This window comes from Cricetulus griseus, chromosome 8, assembly GCF_003668045.3.
Source record: "Cricetulus griseus strain 17A/GY chromosome 8, alternate assembly CriGri-PICRH-1.0, whole genome shotgun sequence".
Lineage (NCBI taxonomy): Eukaryota > Metazoa > Chordata > Mammalia > Rodentia > Cricetidae > Cricetulus > Cricetulus griseus.
This window is the reverse complement of record NC_048601.1, coordinates 86481570-86502552: the sequence shown is the minus strand read 5'-3', so window position 1 is coordinate 86502552 and position 20983 is coordinate 86481570. Positions and strand designations below refer to the sequence as shown.

The 20983-nt window shown below is 41.9% G+C and overlaps 1 protein-coding gene across 1 annotated transcript in view; it reads left to right on the top strand.

Annotated features, from left to right (window-relative positions):
* The first annotated feature begins 3929 nt into the window (after positions 1–3929).
* Znrf2 (zinc and ring finger 2) overlaps positions 3930–20983 on the top strand; it is a 72880-nt gene continuing 55826 nt past the window's right edge. Inside the window, 3 exon segments of the mRNA XM_027429672.2 lie at positions 3930–4474; positions 4477–4637; positions 4639–4868. Coding sequence (XP_027285473.1) covers positions 4172–4474; positions 4477–4637; positions 4639–4868 — 694 coding nt within the window. The 5' untranslated portion in view covers positions 3930–4171.

The window sequence follows — 20983 nt, the reverse complement described above, 5'->3', positions numbered from 1 at the left end:
GATCAGTAGCTCTCACCACCCAGTTTGCCTTCTTAATGCCCAGCAAGAGGTAATCCTGCATGTCTGACCTTACTCTTTCCCACCTGCCCTAACTTGGGACCAAGATCATTCAGATGTCACCCTGAGGGAATTGACCACTTATAGACTTCTTTGGCAGTAAAACATAGACGGTAACACACTTGGCATGGTAGTAACAGCTAGCTGAGTCAGGGGTAATCTAGGGCGTCCATTGATTACTGCAGCCTGCCGTTAAGATCCACATCAGGCTCTGAAAGCCTCCTAGCTGTCTCAGAGCTCTGGAGAAGCATTCATTGTGGGGGGTTAAAGATACAGTAAGCTAGAGCCCCGGTGCTTGGGAGATAATCCAGGCCTAAAATATAGGGCTTGCCTTACTGGGGCTTTTGGCTACCTTTGAGGGAGGTGGTGGTACAGGGCAGTGTCTTATGCTACTTTTTAATCATTCATGTATTACCACAGGGATTTGTGAGAGTGGCAGGAGACTGGTTGGTGCATAGGCATTGGAGGAGAGAACACATGCATTATGTAGCAGAGAGCTATTTTTTCCCTCCAAGCTCCTTTTCACTTCTGTAAGCTGGGAAATCCTCTTGGTGCTGAGCCCATGATATTCTTTCCACTAAGTTTTATATCTTTGCAACAGTATGGCCCCAGTAAAGCTTTTTACAACACTATGGAATCTAAGAGGCTTCCTTAGAATGCAGGAAAAACATAGGTTAGGCTTGTTTTGTGCTAAGGAGTTTGAAATAAAGGGTGTGTATATGTTTGCGTGTATGCATGCGTGTGGACGTAAGTACGTTCATTTATGTGTGCACATGTCAGTGCATACATGTGGAGACCAGAGATCAGAGATCAATCTTGGCTGTCATTCCTCAGGAGCCCTCCACATTATTTATTTATTTATGGCCAGGGGTCTCTTCACTGAGTCCTGGAGCTCCCAGACTAGGGTAGGATGACTCAGTGAGTCTCAGGAATCCTATGTCTATCTCCTTGGATCTAGGATTACAAATCACACTAACTTTTTACACAGTACTGGAGACTGTAGAGACTGAACTCTGGTTTGTGTGGCAAACGGTTATAGACTAAGCTATCACCTCAGTCCCAAGATGTTTGTTTTCTGTTTTTAATTAAAAGACTGTTTGCAAGCCAAAGTGAATTGAAAGTAGAATGTAATACATATATTTAATCTCTTATTAATGACTTTGTACTAGTTTGATAAGTAAAAATCAAGTTATTTTTATGAGCAGGTGCTGACATTGTGTCTCAGTTGTTTTCAGGAAAGAGATTCTAAAATCTATGTTAAATATAATGAAGGTTTCTACTAGCCAGCTCATTAACATGAAGCATTTTTGTGATATATTGAAGCCTATTTAGGACACCAAAGACTGTTCAAAGTGTTATCTACCCTATGAAATAAAGAAAAGTTTATTAAAAAAAACCTTTAAATATTAAATGTTTCAAATAACCTCTGGTCCTTCTATATATGCTTATCCAGTCAAGCCATTATGGTGATGTATATACAGTAATGACTACTAATCAATTATTAATATTTAAGTGTTAACAATGTAGTTCAGTTGTGCACAATAGTGAAATCAAGTCCACCAAGTTTTAGCATATTCTAAACTGTACAAGTGTCACAATCTGCTACAGACAATACACATAATATTATTTCATGATAGGTAGAATAACAAATTTCAAAGTACTTTGAAGTAGATATTGGGTCTTTTGAGACTCCCAGCTACTCTGAGACTGGCACTACGATCATGGACACTTCATACATTTTACAGGAAACAGGTTTAGCTAGAGCAAGTGGCTTGGCTTGCCCCAAATCCCAAAGCCGGCATGAAATAGAAGCAAGGCCTAACCTTGGTTTGAATTTACCTACTCTGTAGTGTGTGTTCATAATCCTGTCCTGATTGGCTCCTGTCCATTGCTTCTCATTAAAGAACCAATGGAAGCACACAGAAGGAAGAACATGTTTACTAAAGAAATGTGAAGCTACAAATCTTAAGTGAAGTTACAGTTGCTTGGCAATAAAACACAGTCATGAGGATTTTTATTTGGAGGGATATGAGAAGGCTGAAGAGAGAGAGAAGAGGACCATGGAAAGAACAGAGAAGAGCCCCTTCACACTGGTGCCGTCAAAGAGTAATAATGTAAGTTCATGAGTCAAGAATCATTTTAGGACCAGCAAGTAAAGGCACTAAATCCCCCAGAACCCACATTTGGTGGATGGAAGGAACTAACTCCAGCAAGTTGTTCTCTGTTACACAAGTATGTCACACAATGTCATGGTATGATTGTACCCACATACATTTGTATACACAAATAAATGTACATTTTTTTTAAAAAAATAATCATTTTTATCATGGTTGGAAAATATGATTACACTCATTTTCTGAAAAGCTACTGTGCTGACATAGACTGACGAATGTCTAATGAAAAGTTTAATACCATGATCAGAATATGAAGGGATTATTATACAGCATTGTCTTCAGTCCTAGTAATGGGGTGACTGGTAACATGTGTAGGGAAAAGACATTTAACCAAATGATGATATAACACAGGATATTTTATATAAAAGCTCAGAATAGCTATATATGTATATTATATGCAATGCATATATATATATGTATATATATATATATATATATATATATATATGTTTCGTTCTCCTCTTCCTCCTCCCTCTTTCCCCTTCGTATTGAGAATGCTTTTTCTTTCTTTTTTTTTTTTTTGGCTGTTTCTCAGGCTGACCTTGAATTGTAAGGCTCATTTCTCTTAAAAAAAAGAAAAAAAAAAAAAAAAAAAAACAATTTGAGGCTGAAGTGATAGCTCAGCGGTTAAGAACCTGGCTGCTTTTGCAGAGGAACTGGGTTTGATTCCCAGCTTACTACATGGCAGCTAACTAACCATAATATTTCAGTTCTAAGGGACTTGATGCCCTCTTCCAGTCTCCACGATGGGCACCGGGCACACCTGTGGCAAACATACATGCAGTCAAAACATTTACACACACACACACACACACACACACACACACACACACACACACACACACAGAGGCACGTGGTGTGTGCTCTCTCTCAATTCCCATACCTTTTAAAAGAATGACTAAAATCACTACATGAACGACTCACTGCAAATAAAAAAGGGGAAAAGACGTGACAACGCACTCGTTTTTGGAGTTTGTACAAACACACTTGCTGTTTTCCATGCAGACAGTGCTTCGGGGCATCCTCCAAATGGGAGGAGAGTCAGTACCGCCCGGCCCAAGCAGCATGCACAGGAAGGCACTGAGGATTCTGTTAAATTCCATTTAGAGGAACCACAAGATTTTAAAGCTGCTATTGCCCTGGAGATTTAATTCAAACATTACGGGCAAGGAAGCTAAAAATCCAAAAAGGTAAAACGATTAACAGTTTGCATAAACTGGCTCAGCGTTGGGCCTGAAGGCCGGGTTTCAGGGAGAAGACAGTCCCTGCACCTCAGCTTTTGCTCAACCCTTGAAGGTCAGGCTGGATTATCACTGGTTCTTCCAATTTTGTGCTCCCCACCCCAGGATAATTCAGAACAAGTTGGCTTCAGCCTGCTCCTGTTGTTTGTCTCTGTCCTTCGCCCCCGTACTGTTTTTTTTTTTTTTTTGTCTGCTTTAAATCGTCCTCATTGCTGAGGCTGAATTGTTTGCTTTTTTAATCAGTGTACACAACACCCACGAAGGTCACAGCCACCCATCCAAACGCTCCAGACACAGGGCACCGCCGCAAACGCCCCAGCCAGGAAAAAGGTGCACTTGCTCTTCTCCAGCGTCCACAGGCCACGTGCGGGAGGAGGGGCCGTCTTGTGATTGGTGCCCCGAGCTTGGCCCGGTGGGCGGGGCCACCTGTCTGTCCATCACCACATGCTGGGCGGGGCAAGGGCGGGGCAAGGGCGGGCGAGCCTGGCTGTGGGGCAGAGAGCGGCCGGCGGGACCCGATCTCCACGCTGCGCCGCACTCAGCTGGGCCGCGGCTTGTCCTGTGCGGGCCGCAAGGCGACGGTTGCCGGGGCGCGCGCCGCCCGTTCCTCTTTCCCGTTGCGAGCGGCTGGCGCGCAGGGAGGCGGCCCCCAGTCCAGCCGGGCGCCTCCCACTCTCCGAGCCGCCGGGGAGCCGGAGGATGGCGGCGGTGGCGGCGGCCGCCCGGAGGAGGCGGTGCGGAGGCCGCGGTGCGCGGCAGCGAGCGGTAGCGGCCCGTCGCGGCGGCCCGGCAGCGACCGCGTCCGCACGGCCACCTGAGCCGCAGCCGCGAGCTGCGTCCCGCCCCCTGCCCGCCCGCCTCGCTCGCACGCTCGCTCGCTCGCTCGCGGCCCGGGGCGGCGCGGACATGGGCGCCAAGCAGAGCGGCCCCGCCGCCAACGGCCGCACCCGCGCCTACTCGGGCTCGGACCTGCCCTCCGGCAGCGGCGGCGGCGGCGGCGGCGGGCGGACGGCGCTCGGGCGGCCCGGTTCGCTGCCCCGGTGCCCGGCGCGCAGCAGTCCAGCGCCTCGGCCGGCGGGGCGGCGGCAGCGGCAGCAGCCTCGGCCCCGACAGCGCCCCGCAGCCGCTCGCTCGGAGGGGCGGTGGGTAGCGCGGCGAGCGGGCGCGGCGCAGTCGGCCTTCAGCATCCCCGGTGGCGGCGGCGGCGGCGGCGGCGGCGGCGGCAGTGGCCCCTACGGCTCGCAGGACTCGGTGCACAGTAGCCCGGAGGACGGCGGCGGTGGCGGCGGCGGCGGCGGCGCTAGGGACCGGGACCGGCCAGCGGGCGGGGGCCCTGGCGGGCCGCGCCTGGTGATCGGCTCGCTACCGGCCCACCTTTCCCCGCACTTGTTTGGAGGTACGGTCCCCTCTGCCCCGGCAGCAGCTCCCCAGCTGGGGGAGCGTCCGTCAGTCCGTCCGTCCCGTATCCCCCTCCCCCCGGCCACCCCTCCCGCCGCCACGAGGTGAATGGAACGAGAATTGTTCTAAAACAAACTGACGAAACAGCCTCGTGGTGTGTAGTTTTTAAAAAGCACCAGGAAGTTAGGGGTGATGGGTGGTTGAGTGTAGTTTTCTGCTCGGGAGCTGAAGGGCGAGCAGTTTTTAAAGGCCCAAAGCCAGAAGGGACTCACGTGGATGTTGGTTTGAAAGGGGGAAAAAAAAAAAAAAAGGGAAGTTAATCTCTCTCTCCTTTGGATCGACTCCCTAACAAAGGTGCAGTCTTTGAGCGTCTGTAAATAGCTCTACATGCTTACTGGGTACATGTTACTTGGGAGTAGGTGTTAACGCAAAGTGTTACATTACACCCCCCCCCCCCTCCGAAACTGCTACTTTACTTGTAGCTAATGTCAATACTGCTCAGTTTGAAGCTGATTGTGGAAACGTTCAAAAAGTTACTTAAGGTAACCTTCACAATACAACTCTGCCTACAGAGGCAGTGAAATTGGTCAGGGTCTTTCGAAGAGTTGACTAGAATTAAGGGAAAATTTAGAGGTCACAGATAACGCTTTTATGTTGTTTGAAACAGGAGAAAGGTTGCACCTGACTGTGAAAATGTGAACTCAGAGGGCACATTCCCACCTCCTGGCGTTATGTGTCCGGCATTATACATTCATATTTGAGCACGGAATGATGCAAACTCCATCCCTTGTGTTTTAAAGACCTTTATATTATACATCTGTTTATAAATTAAGAATAAGAAATTCGGTTAAGTGGAGTGTTTACTGATCTGTGTTCTAAAGCAATTAGACTCGTGTTAGTAAGAATGTCATGTTTTGTCTCCACCATCTTAATGATATTATGCCGGTTTGATTTGAAAGCACTTAGCTTTTAGCTATTACTACTACTACCACTGCCACTGTTGTTACTATTTTGTTTTTGTTTTTTTCAAGACAGGGTTTCTCTGTGTCACAGTCCTGGCTGTCCTAGAACCTACTTTGTAGACCAGGCTGGTTGGTCTCGAACTCACTGAGATCCACCTGCCTCCACCTCCCAAGTGCTGGGATTAAAGGCGCTTTATTATTTTTTTAAGTGGTTTTTGTTTGTGAGGTTCTGGGACTCTAACCTAAGTTACTGAGCTTGTTAGGAAAACTCTTTACCACTGAGCTAAACACCTGGCCTGCCACTTCAGTAACTTGCTTTATGGTTAAGTATTGCAATGCCAAAAATCAATTATAGCAAAGTTTCCTAAAATTGAGGCATCTTAAGCAAATCTTGGTTTTGGAGATCATGTCCTTACTGTGATTTGAGGTACTGTGCTTTCCTGAGAATTGGAGAGTGACGCTACACATCTTTTTAAAATGAAGTTTTCATTAAGCAGTTTGGTCATCAAGAATAGGAAATAGGAAAAGTCTCCTTAAGTTAATGTTTAATGTCCTGATTACCACTTTGATCCAGCTTCTCTCAGGCTGATGATTGTCGTTGACAAGAGCCAGTATATATCTTTATTTTGTTAAAATAACTAACTGTTCAGAGCTTGGCAGATAGCTGGTCTTCCTGTTATTAATTCCCAATAAATTGGCAACACCTATTTACCAAGAGTTGGAATGCAAGCTTTTTTTTTTTTTTTTTTTTTAAACTTAATTCTTAAATTTGTGTACCTAGTATTTAGTTCTTTAGTAGTCCTGTTGAGTTAGCAAGACTGCAGTTTGGTAGCAAGACAGTGATACTGAGGAACCTGGGGTAAATTTTCACATCCCGATCTCTGATAAGGTTGAGTGCTAGGAAGTCCTAAGCCATCAATTGTGTGGAATGATTTTAGCTTTTTTGTCCGGTTCATTATGAACCATTAGAGATATGTATCATTCTTGAGACATTTGAGAAAAATAGTCACTCATTTCTCTGTTTCCTGATTCATGTGAGAAACTTTAAGGCCTAAGGGGATCAGAAGTGACCTGTTCTTATGTGAAAAGGAATGAAAAGTTCAGTGACTTTAAAAATCCTTGCTGAGAGAGAAACAGTGAAGTTTGTCCCTAGTGGCTTTGCCTAATGAGACTTGTACCTATATGTCAGTGAGTGGGCTCATGAGAAAAACTAACAAGTCATTCTGAGATGGAGGGAGCTAGATGTGGAGTCATAAATAATTAGACTTGGTTGGTTACATTGACTTCATTTTTATTGTGTTTTCTACCAATGTGTTTATTCAGTTACAGTTGTTAAAGGTTGGGCATATGCAATGATTCAATTTTGAATTATTAGGGGTACACAGTGGACTCCATCTGAAAATTAAGAAAAAGCATTTCTAAATTAATGGAAAGTACTTATTGTAACTTATTATAAAGCATTGATGTTAGTATGTTTCCTAATCAGAAAATAGGGATCTAAAAATACTCAGATAACATTCCTTTGTAGACTTTCAATGTTAAGTATTGAAAAAGAAAACCTAAACTATTTCTCTTTAAATTGCTTTACTCTTAGGAGTGTGGCAAGTAGATTTGTAAGCTGCTCTATTGCAATGAGTTGCCAAATTGAATGAGGTTTTCTCTGCTGACTTTTGAGTTTTCTTTCTTTGGGATGTATATTTTGACTGCACACATTTTTTTTTAAATTTATTATTTTTTAGTTAAGACAGTGCTTCTCTGTGTAGCTCTGGCTGCCCTGGAACTCACCCTGTAGACCAGGCTGGACTGCATACATTCTTATTTCTCTCTAGAGAATTAAATAACTAGAGGGAAGTGAATAACCCAGATATTTCAGTTTTTAGGCATTGAGTTTTCAAGGAGATCATGATATGGTTAGAATCTCAATGGAGGTTTTCAGAGGAAGGTAGGGCTTGTTTGTTTTTCTTTACTCTGTAGATTGGTGAATTGACTGCTGTCTATATAGTGAACAGAAGTCCTGTCTTGATTACTGATAATCTGGTCCCATTTGTTTTAAAACTGGTCTCCAAGGGCATCATCTAACATTTGAAAGCCGTGGTATCTTAAAGAGGATTTGTTTGACTTTATTTTATGCCTGCATTTTCCCACTAAGTTGCTGATGGTCATAAAAGCTGTCAATAGGAGTGGTGAAATAGCCATCCCTGATGCAGCTGTCAAAAGAGGTGAATTAGACTCTTAAAATAGCCCCTATGAGTGAAGATTATTTCTTGAGAAATCCTGTGGACTTCAGTAATGTATCTGTGTGTGTGGTAGTGAGATAGTGAAGTGAATTAACTTAAGGCATTGAACCAACAGTTCTTTGCTGCTTTTGGCTGCTTAATTGTCTTGAGCTTGTTTGGGTGTGGCTTGCCTGTGAGTAAGTACTTCAGTAGCCTGTAATTCAGGTGTCTCCTGTTACTTACACTGAAAAGGCCTGGGCCGTCATTTAAAATTGAGTATACTAATTAAGTTTTGTATTCCTAAGAAGGTTTATTTAAATTAATTTTCACCCCAGATGTGAGGTTTTGTGGAGTTGTTCTCAGTTATCACTTATAATAGGTGCTAAAATGTTTGAATTTGGGAAATTGTAGTTAATGTGTTCTACATTCTTAAAATTTTTTTCCTATGGTTGATGATTTTCTTGGTGAGGGGCAGAAGAGACACTTGCCCCTGTGTAAGGGAAATGATACTTGTAACTACCACTCCTGCCATCCCTTCCAGGGGAATTGGATGTTTAATGTTTCTCGCTTGTAGTCTCATCTATCTTGAAAGACCACAGGCGATGCCTTATGTTGCGTCTGAAGTCCAGCCTCTGTCCTGGACTGTCCTGCTTTGGGAAGTGTTTGGAATTAACCTTGGGGTTGGAGGAGGAGTGGGCTGAGTTACACAGATTGGCCCTTTGAGAGCTGCATAACTTGTCTGGTGGAAGAGCTCTCTGTTGGCTGCTAGCACGAGCAAGCCTTCCTGACTGCCTTCTGCTTGGTTGCTTTGCCTGTTGACCAGTAAGTAGGTTCTTATTGCTGGCTGTCCACCTGTCTCCTACTCATCTTGTGTGTAATTAATTATATGGAGAATTGCCTTAATGTTCTACTTACCAGATTCACTGTCTATACATGTAATCCAGGATATTAGCAAATGGGCTAAGAGAAAAGTGCAGGAACTGTTTTAGTAACAAAGTACTTTCTAAGATTTACTTTCCTATGTAAATATTCCTAAACTGCCGGTTTAAATTTTTGTAGGTTCTGAACTGTTTGACATTAATGTGTTTAGAAGTTAGAGAAACCATGGAACTTTGTATGAACAAAAGGTTCAGAAAAAAACCTTGTATGTTGTAGTATTTGTTTTCTGTGCGGCTCCTTAGTAGCAGATTACAAATATAGCTGTGTGATGTAGCACCATTTGTCAGTATTGTGGGCCAAGAGTCTGGCACAGTCTAGTGGGCTAGGGTTGTTGGGGGCATTGCCACTGATGCTTGCTCTCACCTGAGGAGGATCTGCGTATAAACTCCCTCAGGTGGATTGGCATAATTCATTTCCTGGTGGTTGTTAGGCTCACACACAGTAACTTAGTGTGGAGTCAATGTACTGAATAAATGGGTTTTGTTGTGATATTTTCTTTCTTTTCCCTTTTTTTTTTTTTTTTTTCTTTCCCCATTGTTGCTTGTTTTTTTTTGTGACAGGGTTTCTCTGTGTAGCCTTGGCTGTCCTGGAACTTGACCAGGTTGGCCTTGAACTCACAGAGATCGGCCTGCCTCTGCCTCCCAAGTGCTGGGATTACAGGCATGCACCAGCACTGCCCAGCTTGTGACATTTTCATACATTTATGTTGTGTACTTTGGTCATATTCACTCCAAAGTTAACTCTCTTCATTCCCATCTCCTTCCTCTTCCCAAATAGTTTCCCTTTTATTTTCATTCTCTTTTAAAACCTAGATTTCAAAAACATGAAGTATTTGTGTTTGAGTCTGACTTATTTCACTTAACAATACTTTCTATTTTTGTCCATCTTTTGCAAATGACATGTCATTTTAAAAGATGTTATTTTATGTGTGTGTTTTTATTGCACATATGTGCTTGTGCTTGCTGCATAAGGAATTGAAAAGAGGATGTCAGATCCCCTGAAACTCAAAAGTTGTGAGCCAGATGTTGTAAGCTACGAAACCATGTAGATGTTGGGAACTGAACCTCCATCTGCAAGAGGAACAAGTGCTCTTAACCACGGACCCATCTCTCCAGTTCCTTAATTTCATTCTTTATGGCTGAATTGAACCCCACTGTTCGTGCATATTCCACATTTTATCCATGTATGGAGGGAGACCTAGACCAATTTTATAACTTAGTAATTTTGAACAGTGTCATAGTGAACATGGATGTTCAGGTATCTCTAATATACTGACTTAGATTTGTATATTTGGTATATTCCCAAGAGTAGTGCTACTGGCTCATTGGTAGTTCTATTTTTAGTTTTCTGAAGAAGTGTCCTGCTGATTTCCATAGTGGCTTGTTAGCTTCAGTGCCATCTAGTGCACAGTTATATGGAGCCCACATCTGTTCCATAGAGCCTTTACCTCTTTTCATTGGTTGGATGCTTATAGGCCTGGTCTGCACTCAAGGGGAGGGAAAGGTTTAAAGTGGGAGTCAAAAGTGCTTACCCTAAAGTTTATTTACCATATTGAGTATAGGATTAGGTTGATTAGGTTAACATATAACTTTTATTTAAATAGACCTCTTTATTGACTTCCTAAAAGTTGTGGTTACTTATGTGGCAAGTATAATATTAGTGGCCTTGACTCTTAGTTCCTTTAAGAGGCTGTGCATGTAGTGTCAAGGCTACAAACATGAGACTGCTCTTAGATATTCTTCCTAGACTTGGAGACGAATGGCTGGTGGTTATTGTGGTGTTCACAACAAGTTCCATAATAGGACTTTCAGCACAATGCTTAGTTAAGTGTATGTTGTGGGCGAGGGGAAAATGCTGGACAAAGGAAGTAATGTATGAACTGTTTTTGACGGATAAAGAAATTTGGGTTAGGGGAGGCACTATTGGCTATGTGAAACCCTGCAGAAGCGTGAAGTCTGGTAGTGTCTGTCTGTCTGGGTTGTGGAGTTGGAGGAATGAATGATGAACATAGTGAGCTGAGAGTAGAGCACTGGGCTGGATGTTGAGGTGTGGGGAGGAGAGGCCTGTCTGTGGTTTCTCTTTCAAAGAGGGCTTTAGAGATGTCCTGGTGACATGAGCAAGCCCAGAGACTGGGACAGAGCACATCAAAGGCCCTGAAGTGTGGCTGTTCCCTGTGTCCTGGTAACCCAGGTCATTGGAGTCCTGAAGGCTGTAGAAGATGAGAGCAAAGTGTGGGTTGGGTGAGCATGAAAGTGGAAATATCTTGTGACATTGTCCTAGATTCTTGGCTTCGCTCTAAAGAGGGTGCAGAGGTCTAGAATGGTTTTGAACAGAGAACTGATGGAACCTGGTGGGGTTTAAAAGATGACTGTGGCCCCTATGTGGGAGTAGGCAGAGATCCAAGTTAAAGGTTACTATAGACTAGGTGTAGCATCATGGGTAGTCAGAGGGGGCATGATTTTGATGTTTTTAAAAGTAGAGCTAAGGTAATGTTGAGGTGAGAAAGAATCAAGGATTTCTTTTTTTAAAGATTTACTTATTTATTTTAGAAGAGGGTGCCAGATCTCATTACAGATAGTTGTGAGCCACCATGTGGTTGCTGGGAATTGAACTCAGGACCTCTGGAAGAGCAGTCAGTGCTCTTAACCGCTGAGCCATTTCTCCAGCCCGAATTTTTTTTTTTTTTTTAAACAGCTAAGTGCTTAAGTTTGTAGCTTGTGCATATTATTGTTAACATCCTGCCATACCAAATTTCACATTTCTCCTGTTGTTGGAAATTCATTAGAGACATGGGATTATTAGAACTCAAGATCTGTATTTGGTCAAGGTATATATAAATGCAGAATAGCAAACACATCTTGTATATTTTTCAAAATAATAAAGTTATGAAATATATGTGAAGCTAAGTGTAATAATTCAAGTTCTGACTGTAATCAATCTTTACTGTAACTTGAATAATTATGATTACCCTTAACAGTATATTAATTTATCCTATTTACATACATGTGGGGCATAAATACTATACATATATATATATATATGTATATATATATATATATATACACACACACACACACACACACACACACAACACACATATTGGGTTACTACATGTGATTTATTCCTTAATGTCTGTTCTTGGTTTGAATAGTACATTTTGTTTTTATTGATTTTTGTTTCACTAGCTTTATTCTTGTCTTTATTACTTTCTTCCTCATTTTAGAGTTAAATTTGTTTTTGTGGCTGCTTTATTTTTCATGTATTTTCTAATGCTAAAAACATAATTAGTCTTTAATTACCTCTCAGTACCCCTCCCATAGCTTTTGAATGCTTCCTAGTTTCTTTGTCACACACTCATTGTTTTAAAAACAACTCTTGAATAGTTTTGTTAGCTACATATTTGGCACTTTGCATATGGGAGTTATTTTAAAGTGTTGCTTTAACATTTGCAGGTGGCAGATTTATCATTGCTTTGCTACCTTGTTAACAGAAGTAACACTGTAAAGTGTTACCTAGAATTGGGTTGCATTGTGGTCAGAAAATCTTAAGAACCTGTAAATGGTAGAAATGCAGCTCAAAATAGCAATAACTAGAAAAAAGTTAATCTGTTTAGGGTGTGTCACAGTCCGCCTTCTAATCTAACATCTTGTGCCTCAATAGTTTTCTTTTTTTATTTTTTTTTTCATTACTATTTGTTTGTGTAGGGGGCATGTGCATGCAGTGTGTTGTTGGATGACACTTTCAGTTGCTTTTCCACCATATTGTGGGGCAGGGCGGGTGGGAGGGGGGGAGTATGCCTGCATACCAGGGTGGGTGGGTACAATGCGTGTGTATGCGAATATGTGGAAGCCAGAGATTGACGTTGCTGTCTTTCTCTGTCTCTGTCCGCCTTTATTTGAACGTGGAGCTTTCTGTTTCTGTTTGACTAACTGGTCAGCACTCCAGAATCTGCCTGCTCCTCCCTGTAAGCACAGGGTGACAGAAGTGCATCTGACTGCTCTGTGCTAGAGATCTGAGCTCACACTGTCCTCCCACCTCAGTGTTAGAGACAGTTGCTCCCCGGTTGTCTAGACTGGCTGCCAGCCAGTTCCAGGGATGCTGGGGATCCAAGTAGACTCAAGTGTTCTGTTTGTGCAACAGCCATTCTATTGACTGATCTAACTCTCTAGTCCCTACTTTTTTTTTTTTTTTAAAAGATTTTATTTGTTATGTATACAACATTCTGCTTCCATGTATATCTGCACACCAGAAGAGGGCACCAGATCTCATAACGGTTGGTTGTGAGCCACCATGGGGTTGCTGGGAATTGAACTCAGGACCTCTGGAAGAGCAGTCAGTGCTCTTAACCTCTGAGCCATCTCTCCAGCCCTAGTCCCTACTTTTTATATGTTGCTAATTTCTTCAAAATTCTCTTCAAACTATTGAATTATGCTTCAAAGCATGCGTACTGTGCCAGGCTTGTGGTAAAAACTTTCTAAATATTGATTGAGTCCTAAAATGTACTTGAAGGCTACATTATTATATTTTAAACAAATTATTGGTCACCAAAACTGTTGTCATATTTAAAGCTACAAAAATGGATTGCTCTAGAAAAAGGAAGTATGTTGTTTGTGTAAATATATGTTACCTTGACTTTTTGAATAATGAAAGTAGATAATATTTGAGCTCTACAAATGAGACAGTTGTAGAGTTGCCTTAGAAGGAAAGTAAAATACATTGTGCCTACAGCTTGTCTTTTGTTTTCTAACTGTTTTAATTTGTCACTGAATATTCTGAGACCATCTGGACATGTGAGTGTTTTGAGACTGGTAAGGAGATAAGGCTCGCCAGTCTTCTAAGTGTATTGTGTGGTTGTATAGCACAGTACCTGAAAGACTGAGTTTGATCTTGCTGTGATGGAGTTTGAACCTTAGGCTGCACACATGGGCTCCACCGCTGAGTACTTCCTGGCCCAAGCATAACATCTTGTGAGGTAGGACACCTCAGGCAGCTGCAGCAGCCTGACATTCAGTAATGCAACTCAGTTGTGTGCCGTTGTCAGCCTAGGTCTGGGAGGTCTTGATTTCCAGTTCTTCTGATTATCTATTGTAGCACAAAACCATGTCAGGGTATGATGGTGCACAACATTGATCCCGTCACTCACGAGCAGAGGCAGGTGGCTTCTCTTGAGTTTGAGGCTGGCCTGGGGTATGTGGTACGTCCAGGACAGCTAGGGCTACACAGTGAATGAAACTGTCTCAAAAAGGGCCAGGATCCCCCTCTCCCCCATCCTGAAGGCCAGTTCTTTAACTGCTGTCTGCACACTCATTTCCATCTCAGTGCACAGCAGTTTCTAGAGGCTTCCATCTAGTTTCTTAAGACACCCTGGACTCAGAAAAGCTAAAATCAAGATGTGATGGACCACTTGGTTTTAAAATAGTGAGGTAATGCCATAATTTTATTATAATAATTTGTGTATTAGGAAAGTGTTCATAAGAACGACCTCAACTTAGTTGGAAATAGGCATGACAGATCTTTTCTTCATTTATTTGGGGGCGAGACTTGGAGAGGCTGTCTGCAGCTGCAGCATTTTAGATCTTATTGATTATCTCCACTGTTCAGCTCACAAAACCTTTGTCTCGGGAATCAAAGCCTGCTTAGGGTGGCCACTTTTCCTTTTCCTCACAGCTTCCACTTTCCCTTGTGTTTTTAGTTTTTCTAAAAGCTTGTTCAATTCTGTAAGTCTTCTCTGAGTTGATATACGTTAGCCACTGAATTTCATCTTTGAAAATAGTTCTCCATATGTATTTTTGTTTTTAGCTTTCTTTTTATTTTTGTTTTTCTTTTCAAATGATTATGTAGCCCAGGGTAGCTTTGAACTCTTTAGCTATGTAGTCCAGGATGACTGGACTTCTGATCCTCCTGTCTCCACTTCTGTGGAGGGTTACAAGCATGGCCCCCAAACCCTAACATTCATCTTGTTTAAGTCTGTCTGGCTTGGCCCAGTCCGAGTCAGTCATACCATGTGAGACCTTTGTTCGTCACCACCCAGAAGATTGTCTCTCTTTCGTGTTTCATCTCCACATTTCCTGATCTATCATTGTCGTCTTTCTTGATATTCTTCATTGTTTGGGGTGGAGCACAGTTTCCTATGTCCTGTTGAGAAAAAAAAAATATGTGTAGAGTAAAACTTTGAGGACTCAGTGTTACGAGAACAGTACTTTGACCTGATATAGAATTCAGGCCTCCAAACTTTAAAAGTATCCTTAACCTTTGGTTTCTGTGTAGCTCTGGAGTGCACAGATGTGAACTCTTGCCTCTTAAGACTCTTCTCCCCAGAGTTACAGGTTTTCATTGTTACTAACACATTTGATGAATTGTTTTTTTATTCATTGTATAGCATATGTGGTAGACTGTCTCAGCCCATTGATTCTTTTGGTTTTGGTTTCTCTGTGTAGCTTTGGAGGCTGTCCTGGAACTAACGCTGTAGACTAGGCTGGCCTCAAACTCACAGAGATCCGCCTGCCTCTGCCTCCCAAGTGCTGGGATTAAAGGCGTGTGCCACCGCCATCTATCCTGTCTGTTGATTCTTAAAAATGTATATATATTGTGTGTTCATGTTTGTGTGTGCATGTGTGTTTGCACATGCTAGTGTACTCTGTGCCTAGAGTGTGAAGGTCAGAGGACAACTTGGTAGTGTCTCTGTCCTTTCACCAATGGAGCCCAGGGATTAAACTCAGGTTGTCAAAGTTGGTGGCAGGGTTTACATGCTGAGCCGTCTCTACCCATATCCCTCCCTGCTTTTAGCTCTCTTGGGGGGAGAGGCTCTGAAAAAAATGTAACTTGTGTTTTGACTTTTATTACTTTAATTTTTAATTGATTTTAATTTATTGTGAGATACAGTTATCTTTTTTCCTTTGAGACTCCCGATAATGTACTTACATTGTGTTTATATGTGTATTTATGCACTATATATATATATATATATATATATATATATATATGATGCTTGTGTTTATATATGTATTTATGTACATTTTATATATGTGTGTGATGCAGGTGTGTATGCCTTCTCCCTTCATGATTATTTAGTTTCTAGTTTTTTCTCTGTTTAGCTCTTTTAGTCTTTTGGGGTGTTTTCCTCAAATGTTTGGTGGTTTTGACTGGTCATGTAAACACTAAATTGGGGCACTTGTAAACTAACTGGAAGCTTTCTGCACTTGCAGTCGTCTTTCTGAGCCCTAAGGAAAGCGAAATTGTTTTCTCTTGGGCTTGGTCATGTTTTCCAGAAATGGCTTTTCTTACATATAAGTTCATCATCAGCATCTCCCCTTGTAAAGACAGCATCCAAACTGGCTTCAAACTTGTAATTAATACTCTTGCCTGAGCCTCCTGAGTGCTGGAATGACAAGTGTGTGCTGCCATGCCTGGCTTTGAAGACATTTTTTTTAAAGATAGGTTTATTTTATGTGTATGTATGTTTGTGTCAGGGTGACTGTATATGCAAGTGGGTGGTGGGTGTGTAGGTGTGTGAAGCCCCTCAGAACTGTGTTGCCTGCTTGTTACATGGGTGCTGGGATCCAGGCTGTGCTCCTCATGATTTGAGCAGGTGCTCTTAACCACAGAGCTCTCTCTAGCTGTGGAAGACATGTTTTTTTTTTTTTTTTTTTTTTTTTTTTTAAGATTTACTTTTAATTTTATGTGTATGACTGGCTTGCCTGCATGTATGAAAGTGCACTGCATGCATGCCTGGTGCCTGCTGAGGCCAAAGGAGGGTGTCTGGTCCCTTGGAACTGGAGTTGGGAGGAGGCTGTAGATTGCCTTTTGGGTTTGGTAATCAAACCCAAGGTCCTCTGCAAGAGCTGTAAGCCATATCTCATATCTCTAGCTTCAAGACATAACTTTTTTATCCCAGTGTTACAGGAGTTAAGTGAGAAAGATTTAGAGTCTTAAAAAAAAAAAGTGTTACTTTTGTTCAGATTCAGTATCAGTGAGTTATCTCTGTTTTTGGCTATTCAGTTGTTTCATGTCCAGAAAGGAATCTCTAAACACAAAACCTCTAATAGGATTGGGGTTTCCTAGCCATTCAAAGACAGGGAACACAGCTGGGGCAGCTAACAGCTTTTTGCCTAGTCTGGCAGGCACTGTTGCCCTTTGGGCCTGCCTTCACTCCAGCAGGGCCAAGTCTGCTGTAACTCAGGATGGGCTTCTGTTTTCCTAATTTCATATGAAAATTACCCCTCATTTATATGCTTTCCAAAGACTGGGCACTATTTTTTCCATTGTGTCATTACATTAATTTTGTAATTAATTTAATGTATTTTATTTCTTGGGCTGGTGAGATGGATCATAGATAAGAGCACTGGCTGCCAAGCCTGACACTGGAGTTTGGTTCCCAGAGCCCACAAGGTACAAGGAGAGAACAGTCAGAGCTCACTCTCTGTCCCCCACCCCCCCCAAAATGTAAGCAAGGCCACAATTAAATGCTTTCCTTTATGAGTTGTCTTGCTCATGGTGTCTCTTCACAGCAATACAGTGTTTAATTGGCAAGAGTGCTGTCATACTGTTTGAAAAGCTGCTTTTCTGTTTGAAGTGTTTAGAGGATTTTCCTGTGAGAGAACATATAAACCAAGCTCTTGTTTTTAGCTAGTGTGTGTTTATATTTCCATACTAATGCACTGTAGTTCTTAAGCCTTTCCTATTACTGGGCATTAGTTCCCATTTTTGTGGTGTTACAGATTGGATAGGACCTTGCTTAAACTGGTCAAGAGCTCTACTGCTGAACTCCTGGCTCTTTCCAGTTTTGTAGTAAGTACCACTGAATGTCTTTATACTTGCACAAACTTTCTAGTATGGATACTATTTTGACAGCAGTAGGTATAATATAGTGTGGTACTAATCACTTAAGATTATTGTTAGACTCAGATATAAGAGCAACATCTCAAGAAAGCTGCAGGAATATGCAAGCTGTGCTTCAGGACTTCCCAGAACATCTGCATGGCCTTCCATCTGAATACAGACTTTGGGAAGAAGGCCATGACTTCTCAGGGGTTTTTTTTGGTCATTTTCTGGTATTGGCATTGAATCCAAGGCTTCCTGCATGCTAGGCAAGTGCTCCACCACTGGGCTGTAGCCCCAGCTCTCCTTACTGTTTGTGATAAGAGCTTACTAAGTTGTCTGGGTAGGCCTCAGACTTGTGATCCCTCCAGTTCCAGCTTCTAGAGCAGCCCATGCCACCGCACCAAACTTCTTGGGTTTGGTAAGTCACCACTGTGACTTACTTAGCCAGAAACTCAGGAGAACACTCCAGTTATCATTGCAGCTTTATTATAAAGGTCAGAGCAAAATGGAGCCCTCCATGGAGCAAGATCCCTCAGAGCTAGAAACAAATTTGGCCTCCCTTCCCTGTGGGATTGGGCTGCCTTGGGATCAGGCTGTGGCTCCAGCGTTGCTCATGCTCTGTGTTCATGAACCAGAGAGTTCTTCCTAGTCTTGTAGCCATATTGCTTATTTAGATTTCATTATGTCAACCTGATTAATTGGGAATTTGCCAGTTTACAGGCTGACTCTAAGCTGCGTGCAGCCTCCCTGGAGCTTGGGGTTGACTGAGTGCTCCATCCTCCAATCATAAGGAATTCTTTCTAGCTCCCATTCTGAATGTCTCTTCAGCATAAAGCCATGTGTGATCCAATCAATTGGAAAACAAATAAAATTTGGAAGTTCTGCAAGAATTTTGGGAGGGAGGGAGGAGGGAGGGGAGGGAGAGAGAGAGAGAGAGAGAGAGAGAGAGAGAGAGAGAGAGAGAGAGAGAGAGAGAGAGAGAGAGCGCAAACAATTCTGGTAACAACAGTTACCCAGAAATAAAGTTCTCTAGTTGAACAGAATGCACATTTTAATTTTCAGTAGCCATTGATCCTCCCCCTAAAGGCATACTAATTTAAGCTAGTACAGTTTCTGCTAACTTGGCTGCTATATGTTTGTTTTCTTTTTAGGTAACTTCTACTTTTCCTCTGTCTTGCTGATAACTTTTCACCTGTAGTTTCTGACTGCAAGTAAAAGTGAGCATTTTTCATGTGCTTTGTCAGGTGTATGTAATAAATCGGACCTCCCCCATCACGTGTATATGGTTTTGATTTGCTTGTTCACTAGCGTTGCCCATTGTTTTTAAAAAGATTTTATTTATATATTACATATACAACATTCTGCTTCCATGTATATCTGTACACCAGAAGAGGGTATCAGATCTCATAAGGGATGGTTGTGAGCTACTATGTGATTGCTGGGAATTGAACTCAGGACCTCTGGAAGAGCAGTCAGTGTTCTTAACCTCTGAGCCATCTGTCCAGCCCCAGATTTCCCCATTTTTTAGCAGACATGTTTATATTGCTTTGTGATTCATCGTATAATGCAAATATATAGTATTTTTCATGTGCACATGTTTTCAACTATTTCTTCTCATACCCCATTGGTTTATAAAATAGGGTTTTATGAATGAGGGTCATTGCATTGGTCTTTAATGATACAGGATTATAAATTTAAATTAAATTGACATTTGTAAATCTGTTCCTATAACTGAAGAAGAAAATATCTTTACTTTTTTTCTCCCCTTTCCCCTTTTCTTTTTCTTAGACAGGATCTCACTGAATAGCAAGTAGCCTTAGCTGGCCTGGAACTTGACATGTAGACCAGCTTGGCTTTATGGTACAGAGGTTGGTTTGTATGGCTGTTTTGGGGAGGGTTTTTATTTTTTGTTTTGTTTTGTTCTTTACAACTTTGAATGTATAATGTTGAATTTCATAGAAACTTAAATTATATGGAGCTAGTATGTCTCATTTTTTGGACATTTGTGTTGGACATTTGCTTTTCAACTCTACCTCTTACTAGGTAGAGTTGAAAAGCAAGAAGAGTGAGACTTTGTGGTAGTGTATGAGAAGTCAAAGGTAATAACTACCATAATCTATGGCTAGTATTTCTATAAATAGCTGTGTAGTATAGTGTATTTTGTATAGAAATATATGTTAGAAGAGTGAATTCTTACCAATAAAATTGATACTTGAGGGCTGGAGAGATGGTTGAGAGGTTAAGAGGGGTTGCTGTTGGTGCTCATGGCTGTGTACAGATCCCAGCACCTACATCCGGGGGCTTACAACTGCCTGTAACTCCAGCCAAGGGCTGCTGAGACCTCTGGCCTCCACAGGCAGTTGTACTCACCTGCACATACCCCCCCACACACACATACACAGTTAATAAAAATATAAAATCTATCAATTTCTAATGGATTTTCTACAAATTAAAAGACTGGAGTATTTTGGCATAAAACTGAGAAATATGTAGTTAGAAAGAACCTCAATAACCCTAGCATTCTAATGTGTCCTTATGGGCATTGTTTATACCTATAGATACTTCAGTTATCAAAGCATATGAGTATACTCATACTTATGTCTCCAAGTAACACTTTGCAAAAAGAAAGTGATGTAATCTCTCATCTTATAAATCAGAAACTAAGGCTCTGCAATATTAATGACTGAGTCAATCCAATGTTGTTTTTCCATTTCGCTGAATGTTAGTTTCCTATTGATGCTCTAACAAATTGCCACAAATGTAGTAGCTTAAAACCACACAAATCTGTGATCTTATGGTGCCAGTGGGCAGAAGTAACTTTCTCTCCGTGGGCTCAAATCAAGGTATTAGCAGACTGCTGCTGGAGAACTCCAGGGTAGTCTTTTCTTGCTTTCTCTAACTTCTAGGGGCTGTTTGAATTTTTTTGCTTATGGCCTGCTTCCTATTCATCACAGCCAAGATCATTAGGTCAATTCACACTGCCATTTCTCCATTTAAGATTCTTCCACCAGACTCTTCTACATTTTAAGGACCTCTGTAATTGCACTGATTATGCCCAGATAATCTAGTGTAATCTTTTTTAGATCAGCTAATTAAGCAGGCTAATTCTATCTTGCAGTCTTAATTCCTCTTTGCCGTGTAATCTAACATATTTCCAAGATTTAGGATATATAGAC